Genomic DNA, 13,926 nt, shown 5'->3' with positions numbered 1-13,926 from the left:
GACAAATTGATGGTGAGCACGCACCAATGTGGCCGGACAATGGTGCTGGGGGGCCTGTGTAACCAGCCCGACACGTCCGACTGAGGCCGACGAAATGACGGTGAGCACGCATCAATGTGGCCGGAGGCAGTGCTGGGGCCCTGTGTAACCAGCCCGACACACCCCACTAATGCCGGCAGAATAACAGCAGGCCAGCCGCCTCGACAGGCACCAGCTACAGTGGTGAAATCTCTGTGCTGGGGCAGCAGCGGCCGCATGCCGCTGGCCCGACATCTTCGGGCAAAATGACATGCCACTGGCTCGAGGTCTTCGGGAAATCCTCCTGCATATCCTGCGCCGGCCGCTCTGCTTGAGACCGTACAGCGTCTTGTTGAGACGTGCAACGCGACGGGGGTACTCAGCAGACGCGTAGCCAGGCGGCTGGCGCATGTAGATGACCTCGGCATCCGACAGCTCGCCATTGAGGTAGGCGCCCTTAATGTCAACTTGGTGCAGCTCCATATCGTGGCGGGCGGCGAGTGCGAGGACAGTGCGGATGGACGAGAGCGTCGCCACTGGTGCAAACGTGTCGAAATAATCGACGCCGGGCACCTGGGAGAAGCCCTGGGCGACAAGGCGAGCCTTGTGACGAACAACGTTGCCGGCGGCGTCCTTCTTCGCTCGGAATACCCACTTTGAGCCCACGATGTTGGCACCGGGCGGAGGGTCTACAAGATCCCACGTTTTCGCTGCCGAAAGCGTTGCGAGCTCTTCCAGGATGCCTCGCTCCCACTCGGGCCAGTCAGAGCGTCGCTGTGCATCGGCCAAAGACGTTGGTTCGAGCGCTTCGGCACTGCTGACGGCGTCGCCCATGGTCAGGGCGAACTCGGTGGCTTCCTCAAGTAGGAGCTCCTCGAACGCGAGCATTGCGCTCACCTCACGCTCCCCCTCAACATCTGACGTCTCGGCCACCGGCGTGGGCAGCTGGACACCACGAGGTATATTGGGGTCGCTCGGGCGGTGGGAGCCGGAGCCGGCGCCGCTGAGGAGGTCACGCACCCGCTGGCTAGCTTGCCGCATGCGCCGTGGGCGTCCTTCGGGCGCGTTCGCATTGGCAGGGGCATTCTCGACAGGAGGGGTTGCGACGGGAGGAGACGGGGAGAGCAAAACGGCAGGAGCGTGAGCCTGGGAAATAGAAGCGGGAGTTTGCCCAGTTTCGAGAGGGATAGGCGCGCTGCCTTCATCTTCCTCCCCCTCGCGACTCTCGCTCTTGGGCTCGAAAAGCACATTCCGCTCAACGGAAACGGTGCGCGACTTCGGCCAGTAAACATGGTGGCCATTGGCGCTTCGCGAGTCCCTGCCCACCCAGTGGCCGCAATCGACACGGCCGCCGAGTTTGGTACCACCTTCACGGCGCACGTACACCCGGCAGCCCCACTCGCGCAGACCACGCAAGTCAGGGCGTTTGCCATATGCCGCCTCGAAAGGGGTCCTGCCGTTCAGTGCCGTCGTCGGGCTCCGGTTCTTTAACCACACGGCATGGTGCGCTGCTTCGCCCCAGAGAAAACGTGGGAGACCGCTGGAGTGTAGCATAGCCCGAACCCGCTCAAGAATAGTGCGGTTGAGACGCTCCGCAACACCGTTGTGCTGAGGTGTATCATGAACAGTGAGCTTCTGCTTGGTACCGGCCTCTGCTAGATGCAAAGTGAAAGCCTTCCCCAGGTACTCTCCACCCCGATCCGAGTGCAGGGTCTTGATGCGCGCACCGTGCTGGGTCTCACAAAGGCTCTCGAAACTTTTGTAAGCATCGAATGCATCGCTCTTGTGCTTGAGCAGGTGCAGGTACGTGAGCCTTGTGCTGTCGTCGGTGAAACTGATGTAGTACCGACGACCTCCCAGAGAGTTGACTGGCGCTGGACCCCACACGTCGGAATGCACCTCATCGCCGAAATGCTCGGCACGATCCCCACTGCGTGCCTTGGCAATAGGCTTGCGCGTCGCTTTCGCGTACACGCACAATTCGCAGAACATGGGTTCGTCGGGCGCATCGCTAAGACGGAGCCCAGTGACGAGCCCATCCAGCGCGAGCTTGCGAGCGGCGCTCGGGGAGATGTGCCCCATGCGGCGGTGCAACTCCATCATGGTCACCTCGTCAGTGGCTGCGCCCGCTGCGTCATCGCTGTCGTGAATGACGCGATACAGGCCCTTCGACGTGCGCGGGATCTGACCGATAAGAGCACCGTCGGGTCCGCGTAGCGTGCAGCTGCCGCCGCCGAATGTTGCTTCGAAGCCCTGCTTGTCAAGACACCCGATAGAGACGAGGGTGTAGCCGACTTCTGGGGAGTACAGGACTTCTGTGAGGCGCAGCTTCGAGACGTCGACACCATTTGGCACCTCGACAACGAGGTCGCCGCGGCCCGTCGCATAGAACACCTGCTTGTTTGCAGCGGCGAACGGGTGCGGTGGGATCTGCGTGAAATTCGCAAAATCGGCCTGGTGAGGAGAGATATGACGTGTAGCTCCCGAATCGTACAGCTCCGTGGTTGGCAATCGTGACGCAGCCGCCGCGCTCTCTTCTGCCGACTCGATAGACGCGGCTGCCATGTCATCGGCAGCCTCTTCGAGGTCATCGGCAACGTCGCTCCAGTCGGCGACAACGCTCTCGACGTCCGAGTCGGAATCCCAATCCGAGTCGGAGACGAGCTGAAGCTCGGGCATGGAGCCGTCCGTGTCGTACCCGTCATCATCAGTGAATGACGAGACGGTGTCCCAGTCCGAAAAACCGTCCATTGAGGGCACGGAGACGACGTCATCACTGTCGTACGCTGACGATATAGTTCCCAGGTCGGACGCCTCAGCGAACGCAAAAGCTGCGTCGCTATCTGAGTCGGACTCAACGGCCGCGTTCGCCGTGTCGGCACCCTTCTTGCCAGCGTCAGAAGACGATGCAGCCTTCTTTGCCTTCGGGCAATCGCGCCGAATGTGGCCGCGCTCCTTGCACTTCCAGCACTCTGGTCCCCGACCCCCACCCTTCTTGCTGCCTCGCGCGTTGGCAGGACCGACAGCCATGGCTTCGTCGTCGTCCTTTGCTTTACCAGCGCGCCCGCTCGCCGACGGCTTGATGCGTTCGTACTCCTCTCCAATAACGAGGATCAGAGTGTCGGGGTCAATCGTCTTGCTGGGAGCATAGAGGCGAGCAGCTGTGAGCTGGCCAGAGGCAAAACTGGCGAGAGCCTTAGGGAGTGAGGATATGATAGTGGACCGATAGTCGGCGTCGCTGATTTCGACGCCGACGGATGCGAGTTCTTCTTTCTTGGTCCGAAGGCCATCGAGCCACACGCGGACGTCACCACCACTCGAGCACTTCGAGTTCAAGAACTCCGAGCGTAGCTCCGTCTGAGCGTACGCCCCCTTCCTCGTGTACTCCTCCACAATCTTGGCCCACATGGCCGCAACGGTGGGGAGTGCACGGACCTTGAGTACGGTTGAATCGGGGACACGTCCGAGGAGCAGGTTCTTCGCCAAACTTTCCTTCTTCACCCACTTCTCAACTTCCGCAGTGTCTGGTGCAGGGGACGCTGTCGGCAGGGACGGAGTTCCTGCTGTTGGCACAGATGACGCCGGTGCGGCAGAGACAGTCGCAGCCAGCTGTGTAGGCGTGACACCTGGCCTCGGAGCAGAGCCGTCAAAAAACGACCATAGCTCCTTGGCCTCGACAGCGGTCTGGAAGCGTATCGAGAAAATGGCCCAGTTAGATCCCTTAGCGTCAAGCTTAACTGCATAAGGTTGCACATTCCTGCACAGCGTGTTTTCACAGGGGATCGAGGCTGTACAGCTTTGCATAGCAGTACAGCGCCTGCTGTCCATGACCCATTGTTAGATTTCGCAAGGCGTCGCGCACGCCGACGCGTGTATCGGCTGACGCGAGCAGGATCCGATGTCGGCGTCTATGTCACGGTAGCGCTGGCGTCGTGTCGCCGGGTGCACTACCACGCCCTGTTTCTTTGCATATACCCGTTTTCGTGTCGCTCATTTGACAGATGTCAGTTACATATCATGCACGTTCGTTTCGTTTCGTTCCCTCGTATTCCATGACATTCCTTTTCGTGATAGCATATGATTTTTCCTTGCTTTTCTGTCCGGCAAACCTGATCCGTACGATACCGAGCATCTCCTCCGATTTGCACTTATACCAGACAATTAGTTACCGTCACCTCAGCGTTCGTTCCTCGCACGACGACTGAGGTGAGACTTATTCTATTCCGACGTACCTATACACATACTTACACTCCTTTGTAGTTAGCTGACCTTGTGTCTAGGTGAATACATTACTAGCGTTCGTTCCTCGCACGACGACTGAGTTAGCTGACCTTGTGTCTAGATCGTGCTGTTGCTGTAGTCATAGCCTTGCAAAAGGTTATGAGCCCCGCATCCTGCCTTTGAATCAAGTTGTATTGCTCTACCATGTCGTCCACACTCCCCATCACCACCGATACCCTACCCTCTACGGTCCCGTGCTAGATTAGGAAATATATCAGTGTAACTTGGTTGCGAAATATGTGCTGATGTGCAAAGGTGGGATGCGTGATCGGATTGCCTCTCATTGCACACAGGCGAAGATGGACAGAGCGAAGCGACCATTATGAAATTACAGAATACCAACCAATGAGCTAATCGATAATACTAGGCTTTCATCTGATACTAGTCTAACACTGCCTACAGCTTTACCTCAGTACAGTTTCTCTTCTCGACAACGGACTAGCTGATCCTCTATGGCTCGCGGGAAGCGGATCGAATGCATATGCCCCTATTACTTTGGGGGGAAACGACACTCTGTATCTGAACGAACTTTCAGGCGACATCTCCAAAAGGCTCGGACATCAGAAGAACGCGAATATATTCGGACAGCTAGTAAAGGCGATCGCGAGCTTATAAACAAGGTCTACTCGGACGTGATACATACCTTTGGGGCTAGACGTTCTGGAGCTCGGGAACAGCACAATCAAGACTCGGACAGCTCTAGCTCTTTGGGGAAACGTTCAAGATCTCAGGTTTCTGATCGGTCTGACAAAGGCTATCGCTCTGACTTGACTCGTAACACACGTGCTCGAAGTGAGGACTCTCAGGCTGATGGACAGGGATCTGATCAAGTGGGCTATAACGGCTATGGTGAATCTGATAGGGAAGGTGATCAGGAAGTTGAAGCCAATCAGGTACAGTAACTATCTCGGTGATCGATTGGCAGCTAATATATACATACACAAGCAGGACCGGTACGGCCTTGTTGTAGAGCTACAGCCAGCGAGAGTTTTTGATCCCATAGATGTCGATGAACTCACCCGCCTCGCCAGCAATCGCAAATGCAAACTTGCTCTCGAATTCATCAAATGCATTCGGGAGGCGCGGCTGGACGATCCTGTGGCAAAACTCTCTGAAGAAGTGTTATACCGACTTCGTCACCCTCCGCATACGCCTCCAGAACCTCTCTCGCCTCTACAAAAGCACAGCATCACCAACTACTTTGCGCTCGAGAACGCATCTATCAGAGCGTTTGAAGAGGTTCGTGCATCTGAGATCAAAACGTTCAATGTGGCTGAGCAGGACTTACTTCACTTCGACGCGGTCGAGAAACTGATTGCAAAAATAACTGGCGTCGAGTCTGTCCAACATGACATGTGCTGGGACTCGTGTCAGGCATTTACAGGTCCACTCGAGGATGATCTACGTTGCTCTCAGTGTGGCAAGCATCGCTACGACCAGCACATACTCAAACACAAGGGGAAACTTGTCTCTCGCAAGTTCCATACCATTCTATTGGGTCCACTTCTCCAGGCTATCTACCGCGATCCTCAGAGTGCCGAAGACCTTGCATATCGTGTCCTCAAGACGCACGAAGTTCTTGAGGCCGCTATTGCTAATAACCGGATCGTCGAGGTCTACGATGACTACATCTCAGGCTCAGATTATATACAAAGCCTCCTCGAGAAGAAGATACGCGACGAGGACATCCTTATTATGTCTTCGCTTGATGGTGCACAGCTCTTCGAGTCTCAGGCATCCGATTGTTGGATCTACATTTGGGTCATTCTTGAGTACTCACCCGACAAGCGCTACAAGAAACAGTATGTCTATCCCGGCGGTTTCATTCCTGGTCCCAACAAGCCCAAAAACGTCGATTCGTTCCTTTTTCCAGGCTACCACCACGTCTCTGCCCTCCAACGCGAAGGCCTTGAGATATACAACGCATGGGAGCAGCGGCAATACACGTCGTTTGTCCACCACTATCTTGCAACAGCCGATGGCCCGGGACTAGTCTACTTCAACGGTATGTGCGGGCACTGTGGTCAGAATGGCTGCCGCCTATATTGCGGAGTCCGTGGCCGTCGTAAAACTCACGGCAAAACCTACTACCCTGCGTTGGCAAAACCGGACTCGCCAACATACAAGGTCAAAGGCAGTGATCACGCTACTGTCCTGGTGCAGGATCTCCCACCCGCAGCATCAACGGAATACTATCGGAATCTCAAGATGGTTGTCTCCGCCAGGTCCGAAACTGCTTACGACAAGGCCCGTCGATATACTGGTATCACCAAGCCTAGCATTCTCATCGGTCTCCAGCCTGAGCATACATTAGAGGTCCCTCGATGTCTTGCTCCCGACCAAATGCATCTGGCAGCACTGCTTGCAACTCTGCATATCGATCTGTGGCGAGGCGAGATTGATAACGGCCTCTTCGACGATCCTCGGTTGTGGCCGTTTTCTATCTTTCTAGATGACGACGTTTGGACAGCTCACGGCCTCGACGTCGAAGCTCTTGGGCTCCATATTCCTGGGTTACTTGATGCCAAGCCACGGAACGTCAAGGAGAATCACACTTCTGGATACAAGACCTGGGAATTCATTATCTGGTTCTATGGCGAGTGTCCTGGCTTACTCTATGAGCTCTTACCTTTAGAATATTGGAAACATTTCTGCAAGCTTGTTCGCGGATTTCGGCTCATCAGTCAGCACTTGATCACACTTGACGAGCTTCGCGAAGCTCAAAACTGCTTCTTATCTTGGTACGAAGACTACGAGCGCCTCTACTATGGGCACCGTGAAGATCGCCTCCATTTTGTAAGGCAAAGTGTTCACCAAGTCACTCATCTAGTTGAGGAGACAATCAAAAAAGGACCACCCATCTGCTACGCGCAATGGACGATGGAGCGCACAATAGGTAACTTGGGCCAGGAAATCCGACAGCCCTCGCAGATGTACGAGAACTTCTCACGTCAAGGTGTCCGTCGCTGCATGAAGAACGCGCTCCGGGGGATGATGAAGGAGTTCGATCCTCCAACCAAGGTTTCCTCCCTTGCTAATGATCTGGGGAATGGATATCTATTACTGCGTGCCCGCGACCGCTACAAGATGTATCCCAAAGGCAGAGAGTTTGGCGCTCTTGCACGATACATGGGCTGCCAACCACACAAAATTCGTCGCTGGGCACGTCTGCAGCTACCCAACGGGCATATAACTCGTTGTGCATGGCGAGAGAATGCCTCTCGACATGCAAATATCCGCATTGCACGGAATGTACGGGTGAGTCATCCTGTCAATTTGCCTATGTTCTATGCTTACGATTCATAGTTTGAGGTCAACGGCCACGCACGACTTGGCGAGGTGATTTACTATACACAAGTTCGCCTCCCATCTACACACGTCGACGCTCCCAATGAAGTCCGTACTGTTGCTCTTATCTGGCCGTACTCGAATCCCGATCCCAATCTCCTTGAATGGTCGTCGCAGACATTGTGGTCATGTCGCCATCTAGGTGAAGCATCAACCACAGTAATTGAAGTTACTCAAATCAAAGCACTGGTCGGTATGTTACCACATTCCCCGACAATTCCGAGCACAGGAGTGGCCGAAGCACGTTTTCACATGCTTGAAAAGCCAGGATTTGATGTAGCTACATATGCCGGCCCAGATGAGTCTGATCCTGAGCAGGAAGATGATCCTGGGGGCGACGAAGTGGAACTGTAGATTCTATGTTCATGTATTATTTGTGCTTACTTGAGCAGTCCAATTTACGATTCAGAAGTTGGTCTCAGTGAGTATGTAGTCAGGGGTATATCTATAAGAGGTAGGCTCAATCAAGCTCAATCACTTGTGTGCGCACAGCCGCACACCAAAATGTCGATGACTGTGGCACATAGCGCCACAATATAAACACTGTCCAACAACATGCCACAGCTGCTAGCTAGGGACGTTTGAGACGCATCTAGCCCTACCACTAAAAAAATTCTCATCATTGCCTGCCACGCCCTCGTTATTTCTGCCTAAACCTGCTTGTATCACCATGCCTCTTCACAGAATCAAGCTCCAGGGCGACAACATAATGCTCAACTTTGCGGATGACTCCAACATTCGTCTTGGTGCCGCCATGGGCGACTTTGCCTATCGCTTCATAGTCCCCCCTTCTGACGAACCCCGCGAGATGGTACGTGCATATTCAACTCCAGTCCATTCTTCTGATACAAGATCTATAGAGCATTGTTGTTCGACAAAAGGCTCATGTGCGCGATTACCTGGCGGAGGAGCTGCTCACGAGTTCGGAGCATGTTGGGGAGCTCTCAAAGTCTATGTGCGTGGTGATTTCCTTCATATATGCACTATAACTGATGTAATTTAGCCTCACAATCCAAGACCCAATCCACGTAATGGCTGAGCCTGTCAGCGCCCATGTTGCTTATGAGGCAAACCCCGATGACCTCATCTCCATCAAGCCACGCTTTCGCTTTAGACCTCGACGCAGCCAAGCAGATGATGACGGGTATCGCCCTCCCATTCTTTGTCCGCTTGACATCCTGGATCCCCGCGACCCTATCAGGCTAACGCCTCCTAGACTCGAGTCCTGGGAGGAGCTCTATGCTAGGATAGTGCGCGAACACGACGAATCGGGCCCTGGACCCATCGATGACCTCTTACCTCCTCTCCTCGAGCGCAATGAACGTGCCCATGCCGCCCGCGTGAAGGTCGAGGATATCAATACTCAAATTGACGGCATGAAGATCGAGTCAGGTGACTATGACGATATGCCCCCGCTCATAGACGATTCGGGCGCTCTGGTCACCGGCATGAAGATTGACATGGTCAACAACAACAATATGCCCCCTCTCATGGACGCTCCACCCACTCCAGCTGGCGATGTTCACATCAACGCGAATGTCTACCGTACTCTCGCATACAACGGCCTGCAGAACACTTCCCTTATGGACGTCAACCGTAAGCGCGCGCATGAGGCTGAAAACAATGCTGGAGAAAATGATGCAGGTACAAGTGCTTCTGCGAGGAAGCGGCGTCGTTCCTCGCACGCGCCGGTATCTACTCGTGTTCTTCGCTCGAGCATCCGCGCCAACACCGCTTGTGAGTGTCTTTTCCCGAACTTCTTTTCTCCAACTCATCTTCGCCTAGGAAAGCTAGTAACAACAAGGTTCACTGTACGATAAAGCGAGCTCATACAATAGAAAATCATTGTCTGCTGTGTATACTACAATGTTTGAGTGTACGAATACAATTGCGCGAGTGCATGCAAGCGAATTCAGGGAGTTGAACTATAATTAACTGCGTGACTCGATAATAATAGATGTGAAGTGACGTACATCACTTGAGCCGCGCACACCAACGCAAGAACTTTGGAATACCGTCCCCGTCTCTCTTTCTCTTTATCGATCACCATGTCCTCGGTGCCCTCTCCCCTTCCCAATCTCTCAGGCGGATGCTTCACTGGCTCTGGCTCTGGTACCTTCTTTGAGTCTCAGGGATCACTATCGGCTGGCTACTCTGGCTTCTCTGGCTTCTCTGGGTCTGATGATCTTTCTCGCGCTCGTTCGCACTCGGGATACTCTCAGAACAATGGACAGCTCAACCAACCCAACTGGAACTTTGGTCAAGTAAGTCAGGCTGAGGCTATTGATGAATGGGTTTCTAACGTCTACAGGACATATATTCCCTCCCGCAGCCGCAGCAACAACTCATCGCGCTTCAAGACCAGGTCTCGTCACTGATCCAGCAGCTTGAGGGTGTCAAAACAGAGCGGGACACGTTAAAGACTCAAAAGGAGGTCACCGAGTAAGTATATTTGCATATATGCGCACGCTCTCAACACTAACATCGTTGTCTAGTGCCCTATACACCAAACTCGTCAAATCTGTCAAGCTCGCGCGTGGTGCTTCACCCGTTGCGTTTGGCAAGGTGCCTCTCACCGGGAACCAGGAGAAGGACCTGGCTAAACTCAAGGCCGCGTTTCCTAAGGTCGAGTTCTGGCTAAGGACTGATTATACAGGCTGGGACGGCGATCAGGTCGGCGACGATGAGGAACACGGTGCTACACCTTATCTTGAGGACGAATTTGGCGAGAAGATCACCCGGGAGACTGTCGACGCTATCAAACTGACGCTTCGCTCTATGTGGACTGGGTATGCTAAGAGCGGCGACTTACTGCCTTCTTGGGGCGTTCAGACGTTTGACGTTAGGGAGGAGATCCGCGATGTTATGTACGCGAAGTATCCGTGGCTCACGCTGTGCCTCAACGACTGGAAACTCGAGTTTCTCTGCAGCAAAACATTCCCCAACTACAAACGCGCAAAGCTCGACGATGACGGCAATCTCAAAATCAAGGCCGATAACCCTGACGACCAGGACACTTCCAAATCCACACGCAAGAAGCGTTCAGCGTCAGCAAGCAAAGGCTCCACGCGTGCAACAAAACGTGCCAGGACCAAGGGTAAAAGTACGTATGCGTTATCTATTAAGTACTATACTAACTTGTAAGTAGCTCCTGCGCCAGATGAGGTGGTGGCCAACCCAGTGACGGCCCGCTACCCCGAGCTAGGTGCTCATGAGGAGGTTATAGACGCGACAGAGTCAGCACTAGACGAGGATGTTGCAAATGTCGAAGGCAATGTTCGCGCCAACAGCGCAATGGCTGACGAAACTCACAGTGTACGTCTGCAGTCCCCTGACATGGTTAACAATGAGGGTGTCGAGGAGGACGAGGCCAGCATCCCCGACATTGGGTCCGCAGATGACAATGGCCGTGACATGGCCATTGATGACGACGAGGCCTTTGACGAGGCACCCCCTCGCGAAGTCTCTCCCACCCCCTCTGGCATGTCGATTCATTCGAGCCAGCTCGAGTATGCAGAGGATGTTCCTGCGGGCGCAGACAGGGACATTGTATCTCGTACGTGTTTACCACCTTTCCCCTTACGCTACTCATACGCTTGCTGCAGGTGTTGCACCCGGCCCTGCGCACGCTCCCCAGCCCCAAGTTCAACGCAAACCCTCGGTTATAGCTGCACCACACACAGAGACGTTGTCTGCAGCTTCAACTGCCCGACAAGTTGCTCCATCAAGACTGCCTCGAATGATCCCTACCCCTCGTATCATCTCGCGTCATCCTGTCATCAATACATCTACCGCTCTGCCTGTAAACTCGGCACAAGCAGCCGCTTCAAAGAAACCAGCAGCGACAACGCCATTGATGCCCTCGGACGACGCTTTCAAGTCTCGCGCGAAAGCGGCAAAGGAGAACTCAGGGTAAGGTGTCTTATCATTCTGTGTATCATATCAACTAACTAGTTTATAGTGTTAAAGCCAGCACAAAGGCCAGTGCGCGCAAGGATGGAGCGACATCTAGGAGTTCCAAGGGCAAAGAAAAGGCCGCTGCTGAGGTGCCGGCAGAAATAGCAGGCCCGTCCGGAGTGAACAAGGAGAACGACGCTAGCGATGGTGGGTGGACTCCAGGGAAAGCACGGAATGGAAAGTACGTGTGTAGTATCTCTACGTTTCCGAGCTTACATTAGTTCTAGAGTTCTATGTGCTCTACGCTGGCTCAACCAGGTGCACACCGGAGCGCCCGCCACTGAGCAAGATTTTGTGGAGTACTATGATGCCTTATCTAGGTCTTCAAAATCGGTTTGTTTATTTTTCTCTGCAGTTTGGTGTACGTTAACCTTTATAACAGAAGTATACAAGCGAATCCAGGCGCCTTGTACGTGTAATACGTCGTACTATCTCTGGTTGATGCTAATTATTCCGCCCAGATCGACTCGGGCAGCTGGACTGCGCATACCGAGCTCTCCGAAATTGCAAAAGGACCTCTTCACTGAGGACGTTATCTTTCTGTATGTTCCGCCATCGTGACATGGCAGTATTTTGGACTTGGTGCGATTCATTATGAAACTTGTTCTATTTTTGCTCGTCTGGCAGTACCTGTACTATTAATGTCTGCTCTGCATAAAATGATATCCTGTTGCATTTGCTATTTATAACGGAGTGATCTGGTTCCGAACTGATGCATATGGGAACATCCAAGCGCATACAGAATGCAGCAAATGGTATGCACAGAGATGCGGCTGTATTGGGACGGTGGCTACGTGGTGAGTACAGTAACACATCAGACAATATCTGGCAATATGCTCACACACAGCAATGGCAGATATGTGCACAGGATGGCATCGAGCAGCATTGCAGTCATCTGCAAACCCAGCCACACGTTGCCATCCCGTGCAGATTTCTGCGTGGCCCAATTGCATCCAAATTTGCATATTTTCAGTGACTGTTGCACATTCCTGCACAGCGTGTTTTCACAGGGCTCGATCCCTCAAATGTCAACGCACTTTGGGGCCGTGCGACGCGCGCCAAGGAACTGCTGGAGATACGTGCTGTACGCATTGTGTCCCTCTTCATTAGACCAGGGAGAGCTAAGTATATGCGCACAAAACCCTAGGCTCGACACTCGTTCACCGCAATTTTGAAGCACTACCCACACGACATGGTTGTTCTCGCTGAACTGCGGTCGATCCTTATCGACGCAGGCGAGCTTGCTCTCTGCGCATCGATGTACCAGCGTGCATTCGACCACTATCAAACAGCTTATCCCCTTGGTCCGCCCTCGGCGCAACCTCCAGTCCATATTACAGTCGAGCATATCGCCCCATAGATGCTTCATGACCTTGGGGATAGTTCGTCACAGAACCAGCCACAGAGTGAAGCCGAGCTATTCGGTTTCCTCGACGTCCTCGTCCTCGCAGACTTGTACAACACCCTGTCAGAATACGCGCGTGCCATCGAAACGATACGTCGTGGATGTCGCTGGCTACAAGGCCGTGCTCCACAGAAGTTCTGGGATGGCTGTGAGGACGACCGAGAATTTGACATACCCATGCATACCCCTCCTCTTTCTCACCTCCAAGTCAGCATGCAGGGTGAGGGAGACGACACACTAGGGAGCCTCGAGCAGAGTTTGGCACCAGCGGAAGGTGCCGCTTGAGAGGGTGACCCGCAACCAGGGTACTACCCGCTGGATATAAATGCCCCTCGTCGTCTAGCAGTCGCGCGGATTAAACTGGGCGACATCGATGAGGGCGCTTGTTCCCTTATCCACCTTGTCCGGGTTCCTCAGTAAATACAGAGACATACGCCGCCCGACGTACGACGACAACGATGCAGGGATGCTCGAGGTGGATTTCAACTTTGGAAGGGCGTTCGAGCAACCGGGTAAGCTCTATTATATTCTCGTCTATGGATCTAATGCAAATTACACTGCCATATAACACATAGTGCAGGTACCTAAGCCCGAAGACCTCGAGCCAGCGGCATGTCATTTTGCCCGAAGATGTCGGGCCAGCGGCATGCGGCCGCTGCTGCCCCAGCACAGAGATTTCACCACTGTAGCTGGTGCCTGTCGAGGCGGCTGGCCTGCTGTTATTCTGCCGGCATTAGTGGGGTGTGTCGGGCTGGTTACACAGGGCCCCAGCACTGCCTCCGGCCACATTGATGCGTGCTCACCGTCATTTCGTCGGCCTCAGTCGGACGTGTCGGGCTGGTTACACAGGCCTCCAGCACCATTTTCCGGCCACATTGGTGCGTGCTCACCGTCATTTTGTCGGCCTCAGTGGGACG

The 13,926-nt window shown here is 54.0% G+C and overlaps 3 protein-coding genes across 3 annotated transcripts; all 3 read left to right on the top strand.

Annotated features, from left to right (window-relative positions):
* Window positions 1–5,343: 5,343 nt before the first annotated feature.
* Window positions 5,344–7,974, top strand: CONPUDRAFT_40790 (uncharacterized protein; the record flags this gene model as incomplete). The annotated part of the gene is made up of 2 exons (XM_007776590.1): window positions 5,344–7,557; window positions 7,606–7,974. Coding segments are annotated over 2 exons (2,583 nt in total), but the record flags the coding sequence as incomplete, so codon positions are not given.
* A 343-nt stretch (window positions 7,975–8,317) lies between these two features.
* CONPUDRAFT_159729 (uncharacterized protein) lies at window positions 8,318–9,467 on the top strand (the record flags this gene model as incomplete). Its single annotated transcript, XM_007776830.1, has 4 exons — window positions 8,318–8,458; window positions 8,508–8,602; window positions 8,651–9,384; window positions 9,442–9,467. The coding sequence occupies 4 exons, from the start codon at window positions 8,318–8,320 to the stop codon at window positions 9,465–9,467; spliced, it is 996 nt and encodes a 331-aa protein (XP_007775020.1).
* Window positions 9,468–9,695: 228 nt separating this feature from the next.
* CONPUDRAFT_159728 (uncharacterized protein) lies at window positions 9,696–12,131 on the top strand (the record flags this gene model as incomplete). Its single annotated transcript, XM_007776829.1, has 10 exons — window positions 9,696–9,911; window positions 9,959–10,089; window positions 10,143–10,750; window positions 10,796–10,923; window positions 10,975–11,203; window positions 11,253–11,559; window positions 11,609–11,785; window positions 11,832–11,937; window positions 11,987–12,013; window positions 12,066–12,131. 10 exons carry the CDS (start codon window positions 9,696–9,698, stop codon window positions 12,129–12,131), a joined length of 1,995 nt encoding a protein of 664 aa, XP_007775019.1.
* Between the last annotated feature and the right edge of the window lie 1,795 nt (window positions 12,132–13,926).

Source organism: Coniophora puteana (assembly GCF_000271625.1).
Source record: "Coniophora puteana RWD-64-598 SS2 unplaced genomic scaffold CONPUscaffold_18, whole genome shotgun sequence".
Taxonomy (NCBI): domain Eukaryota; kingdom Fungi; phylum Basidiomycota; class Agaricomycetes; order Boletales; family Coniophoraceae; genus Coniophora; species Coniophora puteana.
Note: the sequence above shows the minus strand (reverse complement) of the source record. Positions and strands in the feature narration are given on the sequence as shown.